The sequence below is a fragment of the Schistocerca americana genome, chromosome 2, assembly GCF_021461395.2.
Source record: "Schistocerca americana isolate TAMUIC-IGC-003095 chromosome 2, iqSchAmer2.1, whole genome shotgun sequence".
Classification (NCBI taxonomy): Eukaryota; Metazoa; Arthropoda; class Insecta; order Orthoptera; family Acrididae; genus Schistocerca; species Schistocerca americana.
Window position 1 is genome coordinate 431,072,429 of NC_060120.1, and position 15,432 is coordinate 431,087,860.

Genomic DNA, 15,432 nt, shown 5'->3' on the forward strand with positions numbered 1-15,432 from the left:
TTGGTACTACATACGCTGGCAGATGACGAACACCGGACTTTCACCATACCCACACCCTGCCATCGGACCGCCACATTGTTTACCGCGATTCGTCATTCCACACAACATTTTTCCACTGTTCAATCGTCCAATGTTTACGCTCCTTACACCAAGCAAGGCGTCGTTTGGCATTTAGCGGCGTGATATGTGACTTATGAGCAACCGCTCGACCATGAAATCCAAGTTTTCTCACCTCCCGCCTAACTGTCATAATACCTGCAGTGGATCCTTATGCAGTTTGGAATTCCTGTGTGATGGTCTCGATAGATGTCTGCCTGTTACACATGACGACCCTCTTCAACTGTCGGCGGTCTTTGTCAATCAACAGATGAGGTCGGCCTGTACGCTTTTGTGCTGTACGTGTCCCTTCATGTTTCCACTTCACTATCTAATCGGAAACAGTGGACCTAGGGATGTTTAAGAGTGTGGAAATCTCGCGTACAGACGTATGATACAATTGATACCCACGGTAGAAGTCCGTGAGTTCCGCAGAGCGCCCCATTCTGCTCTCTCGCGATGTCTAACGACTACTGAGGTCGCTGATATGGAATACCTGGCAGTAGGTGGCAGCACAATGTACCTAATATGAAAAACATGTGTTTTTGGGGGTGTCCGGATACTTTTGATCACATAGTGTATGTCTTCTTGGCACTGGTATCGGGAGTTGACTGAGACAGCCATGTAAGTTGTGTTCACTGCTAAGTCTATAGTAAAAAAGTTCGTAAAGGAGTCTTCTACAGACGTAGATAGATAAATGAAAAACAAGGATTAAAATTAAAATAATAATCGGGTTTCGAACACGGGGCCAAAAAGTCTGAAGCCATGACGCTACCATAGGCGCCACCGCTACGATTAAATTTGTTACGAGCTAAAAGGCATATAAATTACCTCGAAAACTTTTCTTAGAGATGGTTGAGACATTTGCTGGCTTATTTTGGCCCTTTTTTCTCTGGGCGAAGTAGCTGAGCAACTGGATGATGGCACTTACAGTGTTCTCCTCGCAAGAGTGACGTTGCAACCAGTCTGGCTACCTTCCGCCATCTTCTGTTCCAGACGCCTTCTCCAGCGTCTGTTCTGCCACACTGTCCCCACCGAGAAACGTTCTGATTTTCGATGCTTTGCTCCTTCAGTTTCATAGTCAGGTTTTTACAAAAATGTGCAAGTTACTTCTTTACAAGAAAAACCATTACATTCTTATCTTTTTATGATTCCCATAATTTTAAAGGCTTGACGGAACACAGAAAGTTTCGCAGCTTGAATTTTCCTCTCACGGTTTCCACAAATGACAGATTCTTGTCGTTTTCGAGTGAATATCGTCCCATTGTCCCCCCGAAAGAATAGGCAGTTCCATTTTGGTATTCCTTAGTCATGTTGCGCAGTGTTTAGTAAGGAAACGATAGGATTTTTTTTTTATCTTTGTGTAGGAAAAGCATCTCACTCTGTAAGGTTTTACTACCAAAGAAAAGAATAAACAATATCAGTAAAAGGTGACAGTTTACGGCTGCCGGGTGGTGATATTCTGCTAGGTAGTGTTTCAGTTTGGAATTCCCGAGCGTACACATATTTTTGTGGGCGGCTGCGTTACAGAAAATGCATACAATACGGCTTAGTCATCACAGTGCGCATGTTTACACGTATCACACTGTTGACTCGAAGGTTGAAAGCGTGTAGGGGTGAACGGATATAGATAGAGGAATTAATATGGAGCGCAAACAAGATAGGTACGATAAATTAAAGATAAGCGCACGTTAGACGCCACACCCGCCGCCGTGTCGCGATCACGGTCGGTTTAGCGGACACCGCGCGGCAGCCAGCAGATAAGGCAGAGCCGCAGGTGGAGCACCGAGGCGCCAGTGGAGCGGGCAGACAGCGGCGAGCAGCATGAGTGGCAACAGGAGGAGCTTCGCAGAGGCGGCGGTGAACGGCGAGGCGGCGGCGCGCCGGCTGGAGCGCAGCGCCAGCACCGCCTCCAGCGCCTCCGGCGACGACAGGCCGCCGCTCAGCCGCAGCGCCAGCGCCAGCTCGCTGGGTGGCGCGGGGGCGGCGCTCACCGTCACCACGGCGCAGGGCGTGCTGCGGGGGCGGCGCGCCAGGGCGCCCTCTGGCGCCGTCTACTGCGCCTTCCAGGGCATCCCGTACGCCAAGCCGCCCGTTCGCGAACTGCGTTTCAAGGTCTGTATCGTTCCCACTCGCAGTACCACCTTTTGACCTGGGAGCTGAATAGCCGAAAAGTGCCGCAGGGCTCGCTTCTTGAGTCACTGATTTCCCCTACATATAAAGTTCCGCGTTCTGGCCCTAGAACGGCCAATAGGGCCCGATCGACCGCCGTGTCAGATTCTGAGAATGGTGTCATCGTAGAGAAACAACTCATGGTTGAAAAGCAGTCGAAAGATCCGGATAGAATCCCAGTTCGGTTTAACGAAGAGTACTCTACGGCACCGGCCCTTACTTAGCTTACATTTATCGCAAATCTCCCATCAAGCTCGAAGTCCCAGGCGACTGCAAAAAGGGACAGGTGACTCATGTATGTAAGAAGGCCAAAAGAACAGACTCGCAACATTACAGACCATTATTACTAACGTCGGCTTGCTGCAGAGTCCTTGACCACATTCTGAGTTCGAATGCACTAAATTTTCTCGAGAGGGAAAAACTTCTGCCCCATTATCAGCACGGTTTTAGAAAGCATCTCCTTTCCTTGACATGATATACGGCGTATTATGGATGAAGGGCAACAGCTTCCGAAAAGCATTTCACACGGTGCCCCACTGCAGACATTAGCGAAGATACGAGTATATGGAATAGGTTCTCAGATATGTGAGGCGTTCGAAGACTACTCGAGTAATAGAAACAAGTATGTTGTCGTCGACGGTGCGTGTTCATCAGAGACAACGGTGTCGTGAGGAGTGCCCCAGGGAAGTGTGACGGGGCTGCTATTATTTTTTTATACACTTAAGTGATCTGGTGGACAGCGTGGCCAGAAATCTGCGGTTGTTTGCTGATGATGATATGGTTAACGGCAACGTGTCGAAGTTGAGTAGGATGATACAAGATGAGTTAGAGAAAATTTTTACTTGGTGTAATGAATGGCAGGTGGCTCTAAATGTAGAAAATGTACAAAAATGTCATTTAATCAGCATGAGTAGGATAAACAAACCTACAACGTTCGAGTACAGCTTAAGTAGTGTCCCGCTGGACACAGTCACGTCGTTTAAATGTTTGGGCACAACGTTGCAAAGATATAAGGAATGGAACGAGCAGGTGAGAGTCTTACAATTAGTAGGGAGGGCGAATAGTCGACTTTCGTTTCTTCGGAGAATTGTGGGGAAACGTCGTTCATCTGTGAACGAGGCTACAGGTAGGACACTAGTGTGACCTACTCTTGCCAGCGTTTGGCATCAATACCACGTCTGTTTAAAGAAGGACATCGAAGGAATTCAAAGGCGGGTTGCTAAATTTGTTACCAGTAGGTTAGCAGAACACGCAGATGTTATGGAGATGCTTTGAGAACTCAAATGGGAATCCTTGGAGGGAAGACGACGCTCTTTTCGACGAATACTATTGAGACAGTTTGGAGAACCAGCATTTGAAGCTGAGTGCAGAACAGTTCTACTGCCGCCAACATAGATTTCGCGTAAGGATCACGATGATAAGATACGAGAAATGAGGGCTTGTACGGACGCACAGAGACAGGCGGTTTTCCCTCGCTCTGTTTGCGAGTGGAACAGTAAAGAAACTGATTAGCTGCGGCACTGGATACCCTCCGCCACACACCGTACGGTGACTTGCGGAGTATGTACAGAGAGAGATCTGATGTGATCCGCCAGTCATTGTCGGCTTCCTTGACCATGGAACCGCTTCCACTCGGTCAAGCAGGTCCATAGTGCTCCCCGTTCCAGCGCTCTCACGAAGGAAAAATCCCTGGCAGTTCGGGGAATTGAGCTCGGGGTTCTCCGCATGCCAGTCGGCCGCGCTGGCCATACAGCTGCGGAGGCGGACTGCATGTAGGCGGTATTTTACAAGTGCGTTGCTACAGTACTGTGGCAGACATTGTCAGTTTTAATCGGGGATAAACTAAATCGGTTCTGGAAACAAGTCCGAAGAAGCTGTTGCAGCCTTTAATAGTTCACACTAGCATCTGCTCACAGAGTCGCGCACAGAGTCGAACGCTAAACCATAACATATGATAGGTATGTGAATAACACCGCGACACTTTTTTTTTGCCGGAAATGACAACTAACCAACTAACAATAGTACCTACAGTTTTTTCCTACAAGAGAACGCAGAGGCGCACACTAATAATTCATAAATGGCAGTATTAATGAGTTTTTTTTGGTAACACGAACTACCACACTTTCTCACTCTTCTTTCCAGGACTGCTACTAGCTAAGTTAGTTGTTTCTAATTTGAAACTGATACGCTATCTGCCATATTGTCCGAGCCAGGCGCCTGCGGGCACAGTCTACCAGCAAGGGTATTACTATTTCTTCCCAAGCATCGATGGAACCAGTGCTCGCATCATACATCATACTTGCAAAACCCTTAGGTGAGACACCCTGTGTCTCACCTAACTCTGCCACCTCAAATATCTCTGGAACTACAATAGATATTCAAAAACGGGTTTCACTGGCATGAACGTACGTCGGGGGCTTAGGAAACCAAATACTATGCGACATTTTAAAACGTAAACAAATATTTTTTTCAACACAAATTTCTGTATTTTTAAATGGACACCCCTTATTATTTTGTATGCAATCAATAACATGAAAAATCACAAAAATAATGGCGTCGGTTGCATCACAGTACGTCAATTACATCACGAGAAATTGCGAAGCGAAGTTGGCGCTTGAAATAAAGGGAGTGCACAGCTAGCGCTCGTCCTGACACTCAAGCGTGCACCTCAAATGGCTCTGAGCACTATGGGACTTAACATCTATGGTCATCAGTCCCCTAGAACTTAGAACTACTTAAACCTAACTAACCTAAGGACAGCACACAACACCCAGCCTTTAGACAGAGAAAATCCCTGACCCCGCCGGGAATCGAACCCGGGAACCCGGGCGTGGGAAGCGAGAACGCTACCGCACGACCACGAGATGCGGCCGTGCACCTTACGCTGCCGATAATTGCGATGTGATTGACGTACTACGTCAGTGGAGTGTTAATGTATGGTGTGGTATTGTATGACAACACATCATTGACCCATATTTCACTGATGGCATTCCTAATGGGGCATAATTTAGCCCTTTCTTGAGCTGTACCTTACTTGAACCGGTCCACCTCTTATAATGAGTCAAATAATGCGCTTTCAAAATGATGGATGTCCTGCGCATAATGTTTATTGTTGCTAAACGACAACTAAAGGTACAGTTAGTGGTAACACACTTGGTTTCAAGTTTCTAAATCTCATAAGTGCTGAAATATGTGACTTGTAAAGGATAGCAATGGCGTCACAGTTTCTGACGTAATGCATCGCAGGTAATACTGTGCTCAGAGCAGGGGTTGTTTGCACTGGCACCTGTATCCTGCCGTAAACATACCAATATCACCACAGCACGCTCTACCTTCAGTGTACAAGTGTCTCCTAATGTGGTTTTCTGGTTCAAATGCCTCTGAGCGCTATGGGACTTAACTTCTGTGGTCATCAGTCCCCTAGAACTTAGAACTACTTAAACCTAACTAACCTAAGGACATCAGACACATCCATGCCCGAGGCAGGATTCGAACCTGCGACCGTAGCAGTCGCGCGGTTCCAGACCGTAGCGCCTAGAACCGCTCGGCCACCCCGGCCGGCCTGGTCTTCTGAATTGCTCTCATACCGTAACGTAAGTCACATACGTTGCCACATTAAAACCTGTTTTCTTGTTACATTTGCCGTCATCTAGTCGATGTTCCGGCCTTCAGTAATGAAGAAAAACTAGATATTATTTTAACTTCTGGTGAATGTCACAGAAATGCAACCGCAGCTGTGACACTGTATGCTGAACGCTACCCAGATCGGCGGTGTCCGTGACGTTGAACCACTGGCAGTATCTGCAAGACACTCAAGGAAACAGGAAGCTGGGCTCCCACAAAACGTCGACGTATAACGCCAGCGACTGGCAATGGAAACGAAATTGCTGTTCTGGCTGCTGTAGCAAGCAATCCTCAGGTGGGTGTACGAGAAATTGGACGAGGTGTAGGGATAAGCCACAGTAGTGTGTGCAGCATCTTGCATCGGCATCAGTTCCATCCGTTCCATATCTCACTGCACCAAGAACTGTACGGGAATGACTTTGGATCTCGCATTGCATTCTGTCGTTTTGCACTTCAGTAGTGGCAAGGTAATCCAGTATTCCTAAGCAATACGTTGTTTACGGACGAGGCTTCATTTACACATCATGGTAATGTGAATCTGCGGAACATGATCTACTGGTCCGTGCGAAATCCCCATTGGATTCGCCAAGTTACTCATCAACGACAGTGGAGTGTCAATGTTTGGGGCGGTATTATTGCTAACTGTATTGTAGGTCCCTATTTTTACCGTGGAACATTGAATGGACAGCGATATGCATCATTTCTTCGACACACACTAGCGCTCCTCGTGCGAGATCTAGGACTGGAAACTCTGTGGTGCCAACATGATGGATGCCTCGCACACAATGCAAAAGTTGCCAGAGACGTTCTAGATGCGACATTTCCAAATAGATGGATGGGGCGGGGAGGTACTGTGCGATGGCCGGCAAAGCCCCCCGACTTGACGCCATTGGACTTCTTTCTCTGAGGCGCAGTGAGAGACACAGTGTATCAAGAACCCCCAACGACAGTAGAGGATATGAAACATCGTATTACTGCGGCGTGTGAGGCAATATCCGTAGAAACTCTACAATCTGTGCAATACTCTCTCGTTACCCGCCTGCAAACGTCTATTGATGCAAACGGACGGCACTTCGAAAATATATTTACGTGCCGCAGTTTCATTGGTCAAGGTTTGGGTGTATTTTCTATGCTGGATGTAATGCACAACAATACAGTTTCTGTGGGGAACAGGGCACTAGTAAAAGTGCTTAGCAAAGTGAATTCAAGTGTGTTATCTCTAATTGTAGCTCTAGTTGTCATTTCGCTAACATAAACATGCATTTACAATTTGGAAAACGTAACTTTGCGTTGGACGTGTCACTTGTTTATTTTTGTGGATAGTGCATACCTTCCCATTGTGTGAGTCCCTGACGCAGGCAACGTGAGGTGCATGCTTGAGTGTCAGAGCGTGCGCTAGCTGTGTGCTTCATTTATTTCAAGCGTCAACTTCGCTTCGCAATTTCCAGGGATGTAATTGACGTATTGCGATGCAACCAACCCCATTATTTTTGTAATTTTTCTTGCTATTGATTGCATACGAAATAATAGGGGGTGTCCATTTAAAAGATACACAAGGTTGCGCTGAAAATAGTATTTGTTTACGTTTTAACATTTCGCATAGTACTGGTTTCCTAAGTCATGTTGGTGGAAACCGTTTTGAATATCTATTGTTGTTCCAGAGATATTTGAGGTGGCAGAGTTGGGTGAGACACTATATATATATATATCACCCTAGTTTCAAGAACTCCTGAAGGTAGACGTTGACTGTGGATATTGTATCACAGACACAGTCCCTTTGACTGCTCAGAGATGTCACTAAACCCACTCAAAGATGTAAGCAACCAAGCATGAGCAGCGCCTTTTAGACAGAGGTGGTCCGACAGTCGATCAGTTAAAGTCATTCCACCACGAACGATGCACACAGCTCGTGTTGTCTGCAGTTCAACCATGCCTAGATGGTCAATACCGCGGTTCGATCGTCTCCGCATTGTTACTTTGTGCCAGGAAGGGCTCTCAGCAAGGGAAGTGTTCAGGTGTCTTGGAGTGAACCAAAGCGCTGTTGCTCGAACATGGAAGAGATACAGACGGGCAGGAACAGTAGATGACATGGCTCGCTCAGGCCGCCCAAGGGCTACTACTGCAGTGGATGACCGCTACCGACGGATTATGGCTCGGAGGGACCCTGGCAACAACGCCAATACGCTGAATAATGCTTTTCGTGCAGCCACAGGACGTCGTATTACGACTCAAACTGTGACAATAAGCAGCATGATGCGCAACTTCACTCCCGACATCCATGGTGTGGTCCATCTTTGCAACCACAGAACCACGCAGCGCGCTACAGATAGGCCCAACAACATGCCGAATGGACCGTTCAGGATTGGCATCACGTTCTCTTCGCCGATGAGTGTCCCATATGCCTTCAACCAGGCAATCATCGGAGACGTGTTTGGAGGCATCCCGGTCAGGCTGAACGCCTTAGACACACTGTCCAGCGAATGAAGCAAAGTGGAGTTTCCCTGCTGTTTTGGGGCGGCATAATGTGGGGCCGACGTACGCCGCTGGTGGTCATGGAAGGCACCGTGTCGGCTGTATGATACGTGAATGCCATCCTCCGACCGGTAGTGCAACCAATTCGGCAGCATATCGGCGAGGCATTCGTCTTCATGTACAGCAATTCGCGCCCCCATCGTGCACATCTTGTGAATGACTTCCTTCAGGATAACAACATCGCTCGATTAGAGTGGCCAGCAAGTTCTCCAGACATGAACATGTCTGGGTTAGTTTGAAAAGGACTATTTATGGACGACGTGACCCACCAACCTCCCTGAGGGATCTACGCCGAATAGCCGTTGAAGAGTGGGACAATCTAGACCAACAGTGCCTTGATGAACTTGTGGATAGTATGCCACGACGAATACAGGCATGTATCAGTGCAAGAGGACCTGCTACTGGGTATTAGACGTACCGGTGTGTACAGCAATCTGGACCACCTCTGAAGGTCTCGATGTATGGTGGTACAACATGCAATGTGTGGTTTTCATGAGCAATAAAAAGGTCGGAAATGATGTTTATGTTGATCTCTATTCCAATTTTCAGTACAGGTTCCGGAACTCTCGGAACCGATGTGATGCAAACCTTTTTTTTGATATACTTATGCGATTCACTTTGAAAGGTTTTCGACGTGATTATGGGCGCACGACGGGAATTAACAGACTTTGAACGCTGAATGGTAGTTAGAGTTAGATGCATGGGACATTCTATTTCGGAAACAGTTAAGGGATTTAATATTCCGAGTTCCATAGCGTCGAGAGTGTGTCGAGAACACCACAATTCAGGCATTACCTCTCACCACATACAACGCAGTGCCGAACAGCCTTCACTTAATGACCGAGAGCAGCATTTTAGCGACCGAGAGCAGCGTCGTTTGTGTAGAGTTGTCGGTGTTAACACTGCGTGAAATAGCCGTATATATCAATATGGAACGCACGACGACCGTATCCGTTAGGACAGTGCGGCGAAACCTGGTGCTATTAGACAATGTCAGCTGATAACCGAGGAGTGCCTTTGCTAAGAGCACGACTTCGGATGCAGCCCCCCCCCCCCTCCCTTCTGGGCTTGTGACCATATTAGTTGGACTGAAAAACGTTACCCAGTCAGATGAGTCCCGATTTAAGTTGGTAAGAGCTGATACTAGGCTCCAGTGTTGTACAAACACCACGAAGCCATGGAGTCAAGCTGTCAACAAGCCGCTGTGCAAGTTGGTAGAGACTCCATAATGGCGTGCGCTGTGTTTACATGGAATGGACTGGGCCGTCTACTCCTACTGAACCGATTGTTGACTGGCAAATGTTACGTTCGGCTACTCGGAGAACATTTGTAGCCATTCATGGGCTTCACGTTCTCAATCAATGATGTCGTTCGACCAGTCCACAATTTTTCGCTATTGGTTTGAAGAACGTTGTGGACAGTTCGAGCGAATGACCAGCCATATCGCTTTACGTGAATAACATAGAACATTTGTGGACCATAATAGAGAGGTCAGTTCGTGCACAACATCCTATACTGACAACGCTTTAGCAGTGATGGACGGCTGTAGAGGGAGTATGGCTCAATATTTCTGCAGGAACTTCCAACGACTTGTTGAGTCCATGCCACGTCGGATTGCTGCACTACGCTGGGCAAAAGGATGGCCGACACGACATTAGGTGGTGTCCCATGACTCATGTCACCTCAGTGAACATGTCCGTGGTGTTTCAAAGTATTGAAACAAACATCTAGGAGTGATAAATGACGCCATTGGGAATAACTTCTGTCGGAGATAAAATGTTCACTGATGTTCCTCAATGATGCTAGGTGCGATTTAATTACATTCGTCAGCCCTGGGAGATCATCGAACTAGTAGGTTGTACTAACCAGGTGTGCTGCATCTGTATAGGACCTACCCCAGTAAAGTGAGCCATTTCCAATGAGCAAACCTTAAAAATGAGTGTCTTTAGGCGGAGAAAGGTATTTTAGAAGCGATTCAGGGCCTGGCCTAGCATCCTTTCACACGGAGCAGGTAACTTTTTTTATAGACAACAGAACTTGCGTACGCGCACTGCATAGCGTCTACATCCTGATGCCTCACAGGAGTATATCCAGGATGGCGGGAAGCGTCAGCGAACATTTGGTCTCTAACAAAATTGGTCTCTAACAAATATTTCCCCATGAGGTGGTCTATCACCCTTAGACATTCAATGCAAATACTTTTAAGCACGCTGTACAGGGCGTCTCTCCTGCGAGCCGTGAGGCGTATTTCCTCTGGTGTTTCAGCGGATATTTGCAATTTCGTTTCCGCATTGTGTAGCTGGAATGAGCCCAAACAGATACAGCTCATCGTGTCTTTCATGCGACGACAGTGTCGACAGAAAGCGACGGTTTCTTTCCTGCAAAAAACAAGAAGATTTTAAAAGCGAAATTTTACGTACCCATTGACAGAGCGATCCCAGATTAGTCTAGTGCGATATTTATATCAACAGGGACAATCGAAGAATAAGCAGCACTTCAGCAGCGACCGAAGTGTCCTGGCCTGCGCTGACACCCACTGCCAAGCATGCAGCGCTACTGAGTCACTGGTGGACTGTTGTTTATTCTTCGAGTTTTACTGTTCCTATTCATACAAATATCGCACTAGACGAATCTGGGACTGCTCTATCGCATGCGCACGTAAAATTAGTATTTAAAAGTCATTTTGTTTGTAAAGGGAAACAATACGACGCTTTCTACATCTACATCGACATCCATACTCCGCAAGCCACCTGTCGGTGTGTGGCGGAGGTAGTTTGAGTACCTCTATCGGTTCTCTCTTCTATTCCAGTCTCGTACTGTTCGTGAAAGGAAGGATTGTCGGTATGCCTCTGTGTGGGCTCTAATCTCTCTGATTTTATCCTCGTGGTCTCTTCGCGAGATATACGTAGGAGGGAGCAATATATTGCTAGACTCCTCGGTGAAGGAATGTTCTCGAAACTTCAACAAAAGTCCGTACCGAGCTACTGAGCGTCTCTCCTGCAGAGTCTTCCACTGGAGTTTATCTATCATCTCCGTCACGCTTTCGCGATTACTAAATGATCCTGTAACTAAGTGCGCTGCTCTCCGTTGGATCTTCTCTATCTCTTCTATCAACCGTATCTGGTACGGATCCCACACTGGTGAGCAGTATTCAAGCAGTGGGCGAACAAGTGTACTGTAGCCAACTTCCTTTGTTTTCTGATTCCATTTCCTTTGGATTCTTCCAATGAATCTCAGTCTGGCATCTGCTTTACCGGCGATCAACTTTATATGATCATTCCATTTTAAATCACTCCTAATGCCTACTCCCAGATAATTTATGGAATAACTGCTTCCAGTTGCTGAACTGCTATATTTTAACTAAATGATATCTTTCTTTCTACGTATTCGCTTTCCGTCGACTATGGGCGTCGTATGAAAGACGTGATGAAGTGTATTTGTTTGGATTGACACCAGTTACACAATGCAAAAACGAAACTCCAAATATCTACTGAAACACCTGAGAAAATGTGCGTGATCACTCTTAGGAGAGAAAAGCGGTGTAATGACCAACTGCTTAATTGCGGATACGTCCACAAATTCGGGCCAGTGCTATATGGGCGCGAACCTGATGCGCGACAGTGTCCCGGGTATGTTCCATAGGGCTCAAATGGGCGAATTTAGTGCCCAAGACGTTAACGTGTACTCAGTATCACGCTCCTGAAACCACTGTAGATCCATTCTGGCCTCGTAGTATGGTCAGTTCTCCTGCTAGACGCTGGGGAAGCCATCAAGCATCAAGGGGTGCCGCTAATCCACAATAACGTTCATGTAGTACACAGCTATCATTACGCTTTTGTGGTTACTACCACAGGTCCCGTAGCATAATACTGCCCCAAAGGGCACGGTTCGAGATACCAGCAACCTTTCGCCTGGATGTTGAGCTACTCCAGACACCACCACCGACCACGGGTAACAAATACAGGTGATTCAGCCGGCCAGGGAAGACGTCTCCATTGACGTACGGTCACATCTAGAAGACTGCACGCCTAACGCAGTGGTTACTGACGATGTCGTGGGGTCAATACGCAGACACGTAGACATCGTCTGCCGCAGAGCACCAAGTTCAGTACTGTGCGCTGAACGGTATGCTCAGAAATGTAGCTGCACTAGCGGTGTACGTTTCTGTCAGATTTACCACAGATCACCGTCTATCCTGTTTTACTGAGCTGACGAACCTCAGACCACGACATTCTGATAACATGTTTGAACAACCAACATCTGGCCACCGGCTCGTGGTTTCAGCGTCCTTAAACCACTATTTTTGCAGGCTATCTTCGCCGTTTCCAACATGCTTGCTCTCAAGCACAGCGGCAAAGCAATCTTCTCTTTGTCAAAGTCGATTATGTCACTGGATTTCCGCATTCGTGTCCCGTGTCGTCACTAGAATGATTTCACATTCGTTTGTGCTGGGCTTATATGCTTTCCTAACTACGTCACACGCCCACATCGTCATCAGGCGACATTTACTCTCTCGGTGAGCAGTGGTCATAGCGTTTTGGCTGATATAAAACAGGAACTGAACTCCCGATCAGACCCAGAGGACGACGTGACGCCGACCAGCCGCCGTAGTATCTTCTGCTATACCGCATCATTCGCCTGTGGTATTAAGGGCGATGGTGTCAGCACGTGACTTTCCCAGGCGGTGTCCATTTTCCAGACATTTTTAGCCGCTGCTCCCGACTTAAGTAGCTACTCAGTTGGCTTTACAAGGCTGAGCGTGCGCCGTTCCAGTCCTCACACCAAGGGAAAATCCCTACTAGTACCAGGAACTGAGCCCCGGTCCTCCACTTGGCAGTCAAACGTACTGACCTCTAAGCTATGAAGGAGACATTACGGTTAATTCTTAAATATACATTAATGAATTGCCACTAAACATGACAAGATGATTAATAAAGCGATTCTATTTGTAGATAACACACGCATGATTGCGAAAGACGAGTCGTGCAGTGTAAAAAAAATTAACAAATACGCCAGTGAGTAACATCTCTTGGGTTGCAGTTTATAGTTTGTCCCTCAGCTGCAATAAAGCTCACTGTACATCATTCTGGAATCACTGTACATAGTTACTGGAAAGAAGTCTCCTAAAAGTGAGGAGCTCATTGCTTCAATACACTTACTGTCAGCGAAAGCGAATATTATTTATCTTAGTACCGACGACAAAAGAAAAATTTCCTTGGCGGTATTATAATCGAGGATTTTGTGGCGAAACTGAATTCATTTGTACTTAGTATGAGAATAATCGCTATAGCTACTAACACTCAGAAACTAATGCTTGAACACTTCGTTTATTGTCTCTCTGTTATCTACCATGTCACATTTTTAAGTATCACCTCGCATATTTCTTGTGGACGCTTATACAAGCGTTTGCAAATTCTAACTATGTGTGTCGCTGATGAAGTTTATCGTTTACGATCTCACTTTACTGAATATGAACTGTTGTTTTCACTCCGAATACACTCGAGAAGAAACCTATCTGTACCTCAGTATCGCTTCTTTATCTCTTGCACAACAAGTGTGCATTCTTCTGCAGCCTGAACTGGGATATATGACTAATAAATCTGATATCAGACTTAAATTGAAAGGTATCGGTTAACACATTCCTTTTATTCTGGACAGGAATTTCTAATAGTGGTGTAGAGCCTTTGGCTTCATGTGTTACATATTTCTGTCGTAGAGTTATAGTTTACATTATTGTTTTTAGCCATAATCGGTGATACATATAATTAGAGTCTCGCTCAAAAATCGCGTCGCTTTGACTCCACCGGTCCCGAGAAAATAAATAAATTACATAAAATGGACAGAAAAAGAAATTAATCTCGTACACCAAACACAGCTCATTTTATGTTCTTCAGAACGAGCGACAGAAGTTACATTTCAAAAGCTTGAGTCAGTTCTAAAACGTGTGTTGGGCACATGTGCGATTCAGTGCCCTCGACACTAACCATTCTAGGTGATATCTGAAGGTACCGCCCCCTATGCGGAGTATTTCGTTCCTCTAGCTACAGGTTTTCAACTTGCTGTTACTGTCGCTCATTTGCTCAAGCCACCCGATATGCAGAAGAGTTTTACTTGGACTTGAGTGCTGTAGATGAGGACTGATATCCAAACAATGGATAAATCCTGTTGAGATCCATCTTTGCACTCTCCTACTTGGCAAAAATGTTCAAATGTGTGTGAAATCTATGGGACTTAACTGCTAAAGTCATCAGTCCCTAAGCTTACACACTACTTAACCTAAATTATCCTAACGACAAACACACACACCTATGCCCGAGGGAGGACTCGAGCCTCCGCCGGGACCAGCCGCACAGTCCATGACTGCAGCGCCTTAGACGGCTCGGCTAATCCCGCGCGGCCCTACTTTGCAACCACAGAGTATGTCGAGGAGCGCGATACCAGCCAGACAGGAGTTTTGACGTGTGCGTTGATTTAAAACACTCCCGAAGGTTTCATAAAGGACAGTACCTACTTGACTCAAAGGAGCTGAGCTGCACTACAGAGGCTGGCATATTCTGTCGTAGCAAGAGTTGAAACACTTGGGAAGGAGTTTTCAGAGAATGTGATTTTAGACACATTCCGTCTGTCAGGTATTTTTTATATTTTAAAGCTGGATGCAAGATAACACCAGAGGTTCTTCTCTGGCACTCCGTCCTGCTGCTGATGAAACGGCTTCAACAGCTAGACCCTGCATACGAAATACCAATTCATTTGACTCCTAGTCTAACAAAAATGCTTCGTTGTGTCTTTCTCCCATAAGGTAGACAAGCATTCCCAGAAACAGTACTGTGGAGGGCTACTTCAGTTAATCGCCCCTGCAGTATTAACATTCTCACTATACATACTCTGTAAAAGAAGAACTTGGTCCACTGTACTGGGACCCCAGTGTTAAACGCTGTCGTGCAGCTTATTGTTTCCACAAAAGAGCGAACACATAGGAATGTCGAATTTCCCCTTTCTTGGGAGTAG

At 46.4% G+C, this 15,432-nt stretch overlaps 1 protein-coding gene across 1 annotated transcript in view; it reads left to right on the top strand.

Moving 5' to 3' along the window:
• Positions 1–1,920: 1,920 nt before the first annotated feature.
• Positions 1,921–15,432, top strand: part of LOC124594072 (putative inactive carboxylesterase 4) — an 86,951-nt gene continuing 73,439 nt past the window's right edge. The window contains exons 1-2 of the mRNA XM_047132422.1: positions 1,921–1,982; positions 2,049–2,211. Of these exons, the coding sequence (XP_046988378.1) occupies positions 1,921–1,982; positions 2,049–2,211 (225 nt within the window). The remainder of the gene's footprint in view (positions 1,983–2,048; positions 2,212–15,432) is intronic.